Source organism: Gallinula chloropus (genome assembly GCF_964237585.1).
Source record: "Gallinula chloropus genome assembly, chromosome: 15".
Lineage (NCBI taxonomy): Eukaryota > Metazoa > Chordata > Aves > Gruiformes > Rallidae > Gallinula > Gallinula chloropus.
Window position 1 is genome coordinate 3,990,936 of NC_140100.1, and position 12,860 is coordinate 4,003,795.

Sequence of the window (12,860 nt, forward strand, 5' to 3'; positions counted from 1 at the left end):
ATAAAAATCGCACATTTCATGTATATTATTTTTTAAATTGAAGCTTTAAAAAAATCAGTGGGTTTTGGCTGCTTTATCCCCTTATTGGGATTATTTAAATCAAAAGCAGAAATAGGGGAAGGCTCCTTTCGTAACTCCAGCTGGCTGGGAGCCAGCAGTGTCTGTGCTGCCGTGAGCAGGCAGTGTTCCCTGGGCTGGCGTGGGGGCAGAGGGGTGGCTGGGGGTCCTGTGGCCAGGATGGGGGGGGGGGACACAGGCTCCCCACCATTGCCTCAAAACGCTGCCGTGAGAATACGGTGGAGCTGTCAAACCTGTGTGTCTGCTGGGCTGATGGAGGGAGCAGAGACCTGCAACTGCTGAGGATCTGGCAGAGGCCACATCCTCCCTTTGGCTCTGCCAGCAGCAGCTCTTACCTTAGGTGAAATGCTCTGTCACTGTTTAGTTGCTGTGGGGAAGGGGCAGCTGTGTCCCCATGTCCCAGAGAGAGTTTTACAAGGCAGCTGCCAGTGCCCAAAGCTGGGGCATTACTTCCCCTGCCAAAGCCCTTGCTCCCTGAAGGATGCTCCCTTTCCAAGACAGGCAGGACAGCAGCTTTCCCTGCTCCGTACCCCTTCCGCATGGGCTCAGCCCTCAAATCCCAGCAGAGACCAGGCCAAAGCAGGGAGCTAAGGTGGCTGAACACCCAGACAGTGGCCGGGCACAGCGGGCTTGTTGGGGTTGGTGGGTGTTTTTGTTGTGCTCGTGCCTCGCCTCCTCCCCGAGCAGGCTGTCTCCAGCTCACTAGTATTGCTATAGCTACGGGCAATTTTCTGTGTTGGAGTTTTGCAAAACCATATTAAGAAAAATCTCGCCCTGGTGCTGCTGGCTCTCCTCCAGGCTGGAAATTGCATTCCCCCTGCTTGAAATTCCTCCCGGAGTTTCAGATGGAGAATGTACAACTTCACTTTCCATCTTGAGCTGCTGTCACACATTTTAATAACAGGGCTGCGCTACACCCCAGAGGTGGCCCCGCGCCAAGGAGTTGGAAGCGAACCCATCGGAGCCGTTGTGGTGAAGGTTTGGACAGCCGCAAAGGCGCTGGAGCCGCAGCTCAGCCCTGGCCCTTCGCCGCCCCCAAGCCCGGCTCAGCCTCTTGGACTGAGGACAGAGTTTTGCGGGTTAATTTTTCACTCTCTGTGTGAGCGTCGTGATGAGTTTGTTGGTGTCTCCTTTGCTCTAGGCGATGGGAACTCCCCGGGGTCTGGAGGGGATCGTCTGCGTTTGCTGTGCCACAGCACCCACCATCCCAATTAGGGGAGACAGGATTCATTCCTCTCCCCTCGTGCTCGTTTCTGTCCCAGCTCGGCTTGGGCAAAGTCCTGAGTGGCATGTCTGGGTTTCTGCCTCTCCCCACTGGCAGGGTCAGGGCAAATCCCCCACAACATTGTATTGCAGGTGGTTTTTGGTGGTTTATTTGCTTTTTGTTGTTTGGTTGTTTTTTTGATACCCAGTGGGTAAGCCTCAGTGCTTGCCATGTCTCAGGGGAAAGGCTTGCTAATGCCCAGCTGAGCTGGGTGACAAGGGGTGGCCTTTGCTGAGACCCTGGAAGGGACTACAGAGTGGTGGCACTGACAAAGGCCATGGTGGCATCCCCCATCTCCTTGGGGCCCAGCTCCTGCTGGGGAGGGACCACAGCTTAGAGGTCCTGTCTGCTTGACTGGCAGGGCTGTGCCGCTTTAGGCACGGTCCCAGAGTTGCTCTTCCAGTGAGAGTCACTGTGCCTGGAGCTTGGGCATCCCATCCCCTGTGGTACCTGCATCCCTGGGGAAGAGACACCCGCATCCCTGGGGAATGGGGTTTGCCTCCCTGGGCTGTGGGCACTGGCTTGCTTCTTACCAAGCCCCCTTTTATGGATTGCTCTTTGAACCCAAGGAGTTGTGCTGTATTTGTAAAACACACCGCTGTAATCAGGGAAACAGCCTTCCTAATTGGATTTGAACGGCCCGGAGTAATTGGCTGTTTGGGAGCAGCCGTTTCGAATCAAGCTGTGCACGCCTTAATAAGTTTGCTTGCCTTTATCAGCTTGGCAAACTCTGCTGTGGAGGTGACCTGTTAAATGATCTCCTGTGTTTCTAAAGCATTTTTCATCCCTGCTGATCCCTTGAGCCCTTTTCTTTCTTTCTTTGTAATAACAAACTTTGGGAAACCCCAGAGCACCCACGCTGTGGCTCCTGCCTGCCTGCTGCAGCGGAGGGAGGGGAGGTCTCTGGAGGAGAGGCTGGGTTGTGGTGCTGGGGGTGACCAGCTGGGTATCCAGGGGCTCATCCTGCTCTGCCCCACTGGTTTTGGGGTGAGGGAAGAGGACAGGGAAGGGAAGTATTGAGCTCACATGGTGCCACACTGATGACGTTCTGTTTGGCCCTGCTGGGGATTATCACTTGGCTGTCCTGGGTCAGGCACAAACCTCACCCGCTTTAGGACTGGGGTGTCAGCCTGGAGCAGGGCTGGCTAACCCCTGCTCCCTGGGTGAGCCCTGGCATGGGGCATGGGCATTTTGGGGGGGGGAAAGTCCTGGGAGTCTGTTCTGTCCTTATGCCTTCTGCCTCCAGGCTGGCAGGTACAGCCCTGCACTCAGGAGGGGGACAATGCCCCTAGACTGGAGGGAGCCCTCCCCTAAACCTCTCCCAGGTCAAACATGTATGTGCACAGCCCTGGCTGGCTTTGGGTTCTTGCTGCCGTGCAGACATGTGGCCCTGTGAGACAGTCACCAGGCGCTTCCAGCCGATGCTCTGCCACAAACAAGATCTGCTACGGCAGGATGCAGCCCTTGGTGCAGCAAAGGCATCCACAGCCCATCCGGGAGCTGCGCCCTGCCATCGCTGCCCGGGGTGCCCTGGCTGCCTGCCCCCGCCAGCAAGGCAGGGATGCAGGATCCAGGCGCAGCACCCACCACCTCTGCAGGACTGAGATGCATCCCCCAGCACGGCACTTCCTTGCTCATCCCTCAAACGCTGCAGCAGCCGAGCCTGGGCGGGTTGGAGGGAGAGCTCACGTCACCCCAACCCAGCCATGGTGGGTAGGGCAGGAGGCAGCCTGCAGCCATCCCCAGCCCTGGGGGCACACAGGTGGGGGGTCCACAGCAGCACAGGGACCCTCGCAGCCAGCCAGGCTGGCCTGTCACTGATGAAAGGCGGTCCTGGGGCAAACTGGTTGTCGGTCTTTGCATGGGCTGAGCATCGGGCAGGCAGGGCCACTGCTGGTGGCTCCCTCTTGCTTCCTTCCAGCCCAGCAGCACTGGCACTGTCCAGCTTCAGGCTTCTCTGCTGCCTTGCTTTCCCCTCTTGCTGCTCACGTGTCAGCACTGGGCATCAGTGCCACAGAAGCTCCCAGCCAGTTGGGATGTGTCTCACCTCTTCCCCTCGGCAGCCGTCACACGTTCCTCTCACCACGCTCCAGCCCTTCCACAGAGAATCTTCCTCCCCGTGGCTGTGGTTTCCTGGCTGACCCCAGGCTGCTGGAGTGCCCCAGTCTTCGGGGAGCTGTCAAGCTGTCAGCCAGGTCATGGGGCTCCCTGGGGATCTGCTTCCAACTGCTGGGACCTCAGTGCTTTAAAAAAAAATGACCCTCCTCATCCTGCAGTGGACACAACCACCTCAGGGGTTCAAAGCACCCTCACCCCAGCTGGAGGGCTGAGGCAATGGTGATGCAGTATGTGAAACTGATGCACTTCTATCTTGTCAGTTGGGTCGGAAAAGCAGAGGCCCCCTTCTCATCCACAGTGTCTGCGTGCTGCTCCCCACCAGCGCTCACAGCCCATCCATAACGCTGGTGACAGCCCCACTTTCATCTGCTTCTGCTGGAGCAGCTTGGCTCCTGCATGCTGCGAGCAGCATGGCTGTGCCCACTGCTGCCAGCCTCCCTGGGGCTGAGCCAAGGGTGCGGAGCCCTGGTGCTAGAGCTTGTGCAGTGACCCAGAGCAGGGACCGTGGTGTGTGCACCAACCTTGGGAGCAAGCAGGGCCTGGCTGAAGAATTGGGGTATAGGGTATGGCAGTGCCTGTCCCTGCTCTCCCCAAGGATGAGGACCTGCCTGGCTTTGGGTCCTGGGTGCAAACACCGTGGTGCTCATCACAGCAGCATTGTTCTTGCCAAACACAGCCCAAGCACCTGTGGTGCTCAGTGCCCCCCCTCCTTGCCACAAGGCCCCAGGAGTGACCCCCAAGCTCACATTTTAAGCCTTTTCCCCCAATTTTAGAGGGTGAGAAAGGCAACATACTGCTCCTCTGTCTGTGCCTAAGCAGCAGCAAGCGCTGAGATCCAGCAGCACCGGTTGTGCCAGGAGGAGCTGGCAGTGCTGAAAGGCACCCCTGCACCAGCTCACCATGTGCAGCCCCAGCCCTGCACCCCAGAGGGATCCCCTGTGCTGAGGATGAGGAGGGTGGGTGCGCTGTTCCACCCCCACCCCCCTGCCTTTCTAGAGCCTCCCTGGCCCTGCTGCCACAGGAGTTTGTCAAAATGGATTCATTCTTGCCAAACATTTCCATTTTGACAAATTGGCATTTTCCAACAACAACAACACCCCCCTCCCCAACCCAAACAGGGAGCTGGAGCCGTTCCCGCCGGCTCTCGCCCCAAGTTAAACAGTTCCTCTTTCTAATCACTTACGTAAACCCAACAAGAGCTGGCAAGTGCCGCTCGGCAGAGTTTGGATGCGTTTTTATTTATCAAACTGCTCCCGATAACAGATTCACTTCCTTGTCATAATCTTTCCTCCTCGTTTTCCCTGGGGAACCTCCTCGTTGGGAGTTGGAAGGGATCTCCAGCCGCATTTACTGCACGCGGTTATTTCCTCTCGTTGACAAGCTACTGGGAGGGATGGGCCAGGCAGCCCCAGTGCAGCCTCCGAGCACCAGCCACGAGAGGGCACAAAGCCCCGTCCTGCTGCAGCCGTGCCACCCCGCAGCCCTGACATCACGCAGCCCTGACATCACGCAGCAGAGCTGCTCTGCAGCTGTGCCACCCTGCAGCCCTGACATCAGGCAGCCCTGACATCATGCAGCCGTGCCACCCTGCAGCTGTGCCATCACACAGCCATGCCACCCAGAAGCCGTGGCATCATGCAGATGTGACATCATGCAGATGTGCCACCCTGCAGCTGTGCCATCACACAGCGGTGCGACCCTGCAGCTGTGACATCACACAGCTGTGCCATCACACAGCTGTGACATCATGCAGCCGTGCCACCCTGCAGCCATGCCATCACACAGCCATGCCACCCAGAAGCCGTGGCATCATGCAGATGTGACATCATGCAGATGTGCCACCCTGCAGCTGTGCCATCACACAGCGGTGCGACCCTGCAGCTGTGACATCACGCAGCTGTGCCATCATGCAGCCATCACACCACGCAGCCATGCCATCACACAGCCATGCCACCCAGAAGCCGTGGCATCATGCAGATGTGACATCATGCAGCTGTGCCACCCTGCAGCTGTGCCATCACACAGCGGTGCGACCCTGCAGCTGTGACATCACGCAGCTGTGACATCATGCAGCCGTGCCACCCTGCAGCCATCACACCATGCAGCCATGCCACTCTGCAACTGTACTGTCACACAGCCGGGTGGTCCTGCAACCCACACCGGCTGGCAGCCGTGCCGTTGTACAAGCGTGCAGTGGTGCAGCTGTGGCACCACACAGCCATACAGGAACAATCTCTGCCTCCTGATGCGGCTGTACTTGTACGGGTCTGCATCCCCTCTGGTTTCAGGCCATGGATCTCCCCCTCCCCATCATGCTCTGGCTCTTGGAAGACTCGGGAGACCTAATTATAAAAAGAGCTAATTATATTAAAAGGTTAATTAAGACACTGCTGGTTTCAGATACAAAAGAGGAGGGCGTTAGTACAAGGCTGGAAATTAGCCTCGGTGTTTGGAGGCGTGGGGCAGGCTGGGCCCCAGGAGCATTTCAGTGCAGCCACAGCGAATCTCAAGGGTGGTGGCCTATAGGAGCCCCCAGGCATCCAGGGCTGGGTCTTGGCTGTTCTGTGTTCAGTAGCAGCAGAGGCTGCTGGGGGACAGGAGCAAGGCCAGCACGGTGCCATTGTTGCACACAAGGCTCCCAGCCAGTGGCAACTGGGGACGCTGCCCACACAGCCACTTGCTGTGGGGTCTGGCTCCTGTGTGGCACCAATGCTGTGGCACCCTATGGGATTTGTTTGGTACCCAAGATGCATGTGGCTTTGGGTCCCTGGGAATGGGGTTTCTGCAGCAGCAGGAGAGCCGCCTCACCTCTCGCCACTGCCCATTACATATGCATGTTTTAAGTCCCAGCACCTACACCCGCTGCTTCTGGGCTTCGTTGGGAAGGCGCAGGGGAGCGGGTGGAACCCGTCCCAAACAAGAAATACCCCCACACAGGGGCTATGCCGGACTCTGTGCAGCCTAATTAGCGCTGTCTCTCTGCGTGCAGCTTGCTAATTGCGTGGCACCTGGCTGTCCCCGCGGTGCCGGCTCCGCATTCCCAGCCCCGCGCCTGCCTGGCATCCCGCACCACGGCAGAGGCCCTTTGCGTGAGAATCCCCGCTGCAGCCACGGCAGTGACAGCACAACCGGGTGGGCAAAGATGGGAACGCGCATCACCCCCCCCCCCCTCACCCCCCCGCCCCGCCATCCATTCCCCAGCGCACCGGCGGCCGCGGCTCCTCGGAGGGACCGGGCGGGGGCTGCCCGCGGGTACGGGGGTGTCCCGCCCCCCCTTTCCCGGGGAGGAAAGGGGGGTCCCGGCTGTGCCCTACGTGCGGGCCGTGTCGCCCCCAGCCCCGGGCCGTTCCCGCCCCCCCGCGCGTGTCGCGCTCCCTCCCCCGGGTGGGCGTGGGGGGCGGCGCGCGAGGGGAGGGCCGGGCCGGGTGTGCGCGGGGAGGGGTCGGGCCGGGTGTGTGCGGAGGGGAGCGGGGAGGGGGGGGGGAAAGCGCAAAGAGAGGGGCGGGGGGGGGTCGCGGCGGCGGTGCGGGATGCACTGCCCGGCGGGGCCGGGAGCGGCCCCCGATGGGATGTAGCGGGCGGCTGCTGGGACCCGTCGGGGGCCGCCGCGCCTCGCTGCTCCTCACCATGATCCTCTTCTTCACCTACTTCTTCTACTGCCTGCCGGGGCCGTGCGAGCCGCTGCCGCCCGCCCTGCTGCTGCCGCCTCCCGCCGCGCTCCCCGACGGTGCGGGACCGGGAGCGGCGGCGGCGGAGGGCGCGGGACCGGCGGGCGGCGGCAGCCGGCGTTTCCCGCAGGCCATCATCGTGGGCGTGAAGAAGGGCGGGACGCGGGCGCTGCTGGAGTTCCTGCGGGCGCACCCTGGGGTGCGAGCGGTGGGCGCCGAGCCCCACTTCTTCGACAGGTGCTACGAGAAGGGGCTGCGCTGGTACAGGTAACGGCGGGGAAGGGGCGGAGGGGATGGGGTGGGGGGGGAGCGGGCTGGTCCCGGCAATCGCTAATTAAGCGCCGAGCCGCTTTTAATTGCCGCCCGTGCCGCGATAGGGTTGCTTTGCAACAGGCTGGTCCGAGCGCGGTGGCTCCCTGGAGTAAAGGGGGTTCGAGGGGCTGAGATGAGAGAGGAGCGGGTGAACAACCGGGCGGGGATGGGGGCGGGATGGAGAAAATGCGAGTCCCGGGCGGGGATGCGAAGGGAGCCGAGCCGTGAGTTCCCGGGGCCGGCAGCCCCGACCCTCCGCCTTGCCTGGGGAGGGGGCTGGGGGTGCGTCTGTGGGGCCGCCGCTCTGGCCGGGAGTGGTGGGAGCGTGAGAGCCGCTCCCCGTGTGGGTCTGTGTCCCCGTGTGGGTCTGTGTCCCCTCGGGTCCCATCCCGCAGCCCAGGCGGCCGGGAGCGGGACGGCCGGCAAACAGAAATTTGCTTGCTTAATTACTCGGCCTTTGCGATGCTAACCGTGAACGCGTCATCCTCAGCTGTCCCACCGCTTCCCCACCTGGCTCCTCTGGGAATTATTTTATTTGAGCGGCTTATAAAAATAAAAAGGCGTGAGGACCGTGGCTTGGCAGGACCAGGCTCGATCCTGGCTCCGCGGTGAAGCGGCGGAGGGAGGGGAAGAGCGATGGAGTATCTATCGCTTGAATTCCTCGGCAGGTTTGTGTCAGAGGGCAGAGCCGTATTGATTCAAGGGAGCTGTTTAGTTTTGAGGGTTTCAATGGAATTGAACTCTTCGGGCGATAAAGCATTCGGAAGAGCAGCTACTGTGCATGTGGTGTCTATTAAACTCCCGTCTCCTGGCCAACTCCGGCGTGGCCGGGCCAAGTGGAGTCGGAGCGTTAAGTCCCTTGAAGGCAGCGAAAAGAATCTGCTCCGTTATTTTGAAGGGAGTCCAAACGTGTAGGTTTATAAAAGCGCTGCGGTGTTCTCAGGGAAACATCTGAAAACAATCAAAGGAGTAGCTCTCCTTGTCCTTCCTGCCTCTCCATCCTATTCTCCCCAAGCCCCGCGGGAATACCGTATTTCTTCCTCTCTCTTAAGGCTTCTCCGTCTTTTGGGGGAGGTTGCAGCTTAGCAGGCTGCACCAAAACACCAACCCGTGAAAATCAGCGTGCTTAATGGGAAAGTGTAACTTCAGTGGTAATTTTACCCGCAGAGTTTCAGCTCTGTAAGCCCACATCTGGGCTGTAAAGTTACTGACTTAACACACCTTCAAACGCAGTAAGTAGCCCGCTTATTTTTATGACTGTATTAATATCGCCGGGATTTATTAGCTCGTCCCTCCAGCTCCAATTGTGTCCAGGCTGCTCTAGAAACAATAATGATGATAACCAATCTTTTTAGGCGGAGGCTACAAGATAGATCTCGCTTGGCAGAATGGGACTCTAATGACTGCGAGCACATAATTAAAGTGTGGAAGATCGAACGCTTTCATATCGCTCGCCCGAGTCCGGCGAGACGTTCGCAGGCTGGACCACAGCGAGAGAAGAAAGAATAAATCTTAGTTTTGGATTGCTGTGTAGTGAGTTTTTTTAGGGCTGTTAAGTGCTTGCAGGGAGCCTGGCCTGGTACCAGCGAGATGTTTTAAGATGATTCTGCATATGGTTGTGGTAAATTTGGAGAAATAGAGCGGGGAAGGTTTTCGGCGCGGCCGGATGCATCGTATAGAAGCGTACGCTGTGCTGGGGAGAAGTAGCATCCTTTATAGTGAGAAAAAAATCAGTAGATGTTTTGCTTTAACTCTGTAGAGCAAGTGTGTTTTCAATCACACACACAAGTATTTTCCTTAGTTTCCTCTTCTCTTCGCCTCTCTTGTTTTGTCTTCTTACAAGTCCTTGCTACTCTGAGAGGGGTTTTTTTTTTTCCTTGGTTGGGTTTCCCCCCGCCCAGGAAAACCAGACAGAGCTAAGTGTTTAAAGCTGGGGTGTGTTTGGAGCGAAGGAAAATAGAAGTTGGACAAAAGTTCAGGTTTTTCCAATGAATATCTCAAAGTGGTGTAAACATTTTTTAAATATTTGAACTTGCTAGGAAACCAAAATTACACCAACTGCTTCTCATGCCAAGATATTTGGCCCGAAGGCACCTGTAGGTCGTTGCTTGTCTTAAGTAAATGTGGAAAGAAAAATTCAGAATTGTATTGTTCTTTCTTGGTAGTTTGCTCCTGTAGCGATTTCGCTGCTGTGGCAGGAGTATCTGGCTGTGGGTGCTGAGTAGTTTACGTTATAATGTAAGTTACTGACAGAAACCATTTGTTCTTACCGGAGTGTTTTATTTAAATTTGAAATAGCCCAAAGCCCCCAACTCCTTTTTTTTTTGTTTGTTTTTTGGAAGTAGTTCTTTTTGCCAGTGAAAAGAAAACGTTCAGCACAAGCAGCAAGCATCACATATGAAATTCCTTGAGGTTTAGCTAATTATAAGAAGATTAAACACCTTTTCTAGACTGCAACATAAATTACCTAATGGATAATCCAAGCATGACGTGACGTTTTATCCTAAAGCAAAACACTATTCTAATTTTTTTTGGCACTCGGTACCGCTTAAATAAACCTAAATAAAAAGGGGTGATGTTAGTGTGGCTACTCCTCTGCTTGAGCAGTGCCTTGGGGAGGGCGAGTGTCCTGGTTGGGACCTGGGAACCTTGCTGTCTGGGCGGCTTTATGGGAGCGTAGGCAAGGGTGAACGTTAAGAACTGACCTGAATCAGAGATGTTGGCCAGTGATATTTAGAACTTGATTGCAAAAATTTGGGGGGATGCTCAGCACGATGTCATGGGGCTGAATTCTGCCCTTGTGTGAGTGGAGTGGAGAAGAACGGCACTTGTGAGCTGGGTGGTGACGGGGTGTAATGTGAGTTATCCTCTCTGTGTCTGCAGAGCAGCACCCGTTTTCAACCCAGGGACTTCTTGGTGTGAGGGGGAAGGCAGGGTTGGGGTTACAGGCAGTGTTTGGGGAGCTTGGGGTGTTTCATACAATGCCCGTGCAATGGGCTGTGTGCTCTGGTGGGCTCTCTGAAGGATGCTGCTCTGCTCTGCTCTGCTGGCGATGTTTCGGGGGCGTAGCTGAGATCTTTGCAAGGGATTGTTCCCTTTTTGGTTGCCAGAGCCGGGCTTGTTTCCCACGCGGCCGCCTGGTGATGCTGAGAGGTTCAGACTGCTCCGTCTGCTTTACACTGGAACTTGGAGCAAGCCTTGGCCACTCTGGTGCTGTGGGGAAAAGGGCAGGAGACATGATGGATAGCAGCAGCTCTGGGGCATGAAGGTGGTGCACTGAAGGAGCTTTGCTTGTTGGCTTGCACAGGGGGGAGTTTTGGGGAATTTGGCCTAATGTGGCTCATACAAAGAACGGTTTCCTTGTCTCCACCCGCCAAAGCTTTGCAGCAGCAGCATCATCTCCATATGACAGTTTTGCTCTATGATCTGAGTCTCTGGCCCCTCTTCCTGTGTTCTTCCAATAGCCAAAGTCTCACAGAGGAATGGGGATGGGCCAAGCACCCACTGACCCCTCGCCTCTCCCAGGGCAGCACACAGGAACGCAGCCGTTGGCGTTGTGGCTCTGTGAAAATGCACCCAGGATGATGGCACACACAGGATTTCATAGGCATTGTAATTCATTCCTTGTTTTCTTAGTTTGGGACAGTAGTAAGAGCTGCTATGGGGTGGTTAGTAAGACTTGGTGAATGCTTCCTGGTGAGTGGCCAGGCTGGGGCCCTGCAGCCTGCTGCGGTGGCAAAGGGCAGGCAGGCATCACCAACGAGCATCCTCCAGCGCTGCAGAGCCATCCCAGAGCTCTGGATCTCCTGGGTGCTGAATTGAGCTTTTAATTTTCATTTCCCCTTTTTGATCAGATGCAGTGCATGCAGGTTTTTTTTTTGGGGGGTGGGGAGGGAGTTGGGGGGCGGGAGAGAGAGGGACTTTTCATGTGGTTTGTCATGCATTATGCTGTGCTTCTGTGCATGCATTAAACAGTGCTGGGGGTGTCCCAGCTTGGGAGCGTGTGTGTGTGCCTGGGGAGGATGGATGGTTAGCAGAGAGCTGTTAAATGTGATGTGTTGGGTTCCCCCCCCCCCCTTCATACCCATTCATGGGAGCTAATAACGCTCTTGAAAGGCATCCAGGATTTCTTGAGCCAGACTTTGTTATCTCCAAACCTTGCAACCCCGAAGCCTTTGAGCGGCAGGGAAAGGACGCGGCTCCAGCGCTGCTCTTTTGACTTTTGCTGTGAGTGTTATTGGCAGTTGAAAAGTTGAGCTAAGTAGATGCCTTGAGGGGTTTTTGTGTGTGTTGTGATTGTACAGACAGATCAAGACACTCTATAGCACAAGCCCTTGAATAAAATCTGACGTTTCAGCTCCTCTGGAGTCACCAGGCTGCGTTTTTGGCATAGAGCTTGTATCACCTTCCAGGGAGAGCTTTTCACAGGCGCATTTAAGAAGTACATAGGTGGGAAGAGACAAAAGGATCTTGAGAGGAGTCAGATGGCGATGCACCGGGACCTGCTCAGGGACATTATCTTTATTCATTGACACCAGCTAATCTGTTTTCCTGATGGACTCGTGTTTCAGAGCTCCGTGGCTGAGAGTGGCCCTTGTTTTTCTTGGTGCATTTGTGGAAACTCAGTCCTGCAGCGTGCTTCTTGGGTTTATTACTCTGTGATCTCTTCTTTCTGTATTAAACACCCCCACACACACACACCCAACAAAACTTTCATTAGGAAAACAGAGCCTCTCTGTGTCAGCATCTCTGATCTTCACCCCCGTGTTTTGCAAATCAATCCTAAAATACAAAGAAAAATGCAGGAAACTTGAGATAAAGACTAAGATGGTGTCATTCCAAAGCTACTGGACACCACTCTGGATTTGCTGTTTAGACAGGAACACCGTGTCCCTGTGTAGAGGGGCTCTGTGTCCCCTTTGTGTCGCTGGCTGTTTGTACAAGGTTTTAGCCCCAGCTCTACACTTGGGATGGGGTTTTGGTGTGCCCGTGCCAGCCTGCCAGGTCTCCCTGTTGTGTGTGCCCCAGCTTGCTGCTCGGTGACAGGCAGCACTGCTGGGGCTGGGGAAGCAATCTGTAATAGGTGCAGAAGTTCAGCCTTCTGCAAACTGCTTTCACGTGGGATTAAAACCAGCTTTTACTGCCACGAGAGGAGGAATTAATGTTTGAAACTGTTTAAAGGAATCCCAGGCAGATATCACTGAGGGAAAGCGAGAGGGGCTGTGCTGGCCTTTCCCACCAGCACCCAGTCAGCGATGGGGCAAGGGGCATGACTTGGCCCTCCTGCCCCCCAACCCCACTTCAACACTGGGGTTATTCCCTGGCTTTCACGTGGCAGCTCCAGAGTTTCATTCCCCATCCAAAGCCCGATGGAGCTCCTCTTGCTGACAGGAGCAGGTTTGTGAGTCTGGATTTTTGCC

General features: G+C 56.2%; 1 protein-coding gene across 1 annotated transcript in view; it reads left to right on the forward strand.

Annotated features, from left to right (window-relative positions):
- Window positions 1–7,024: 7,024 nt before the first annotated feature.
- Window positions 7,025–12,860, forward strand: part of HS3ST6 (heparan sulfate-glucosamine 3-sulfotransferase 6) — a gene marked incomplete at both ends in the record, with an annotated part of 37,965 nt that continues 32,129 nt past the window's right edge. The window contains one exon of the mRNA XM_084271150.1: window positions 7,025–7,395. Coding sequence (XP_084127276.1) covers window positions 7,025–7,395 — 371 coding nt within the window. The remainder of the gene's footprint in view (window positions 7,396–12,860) is intronic.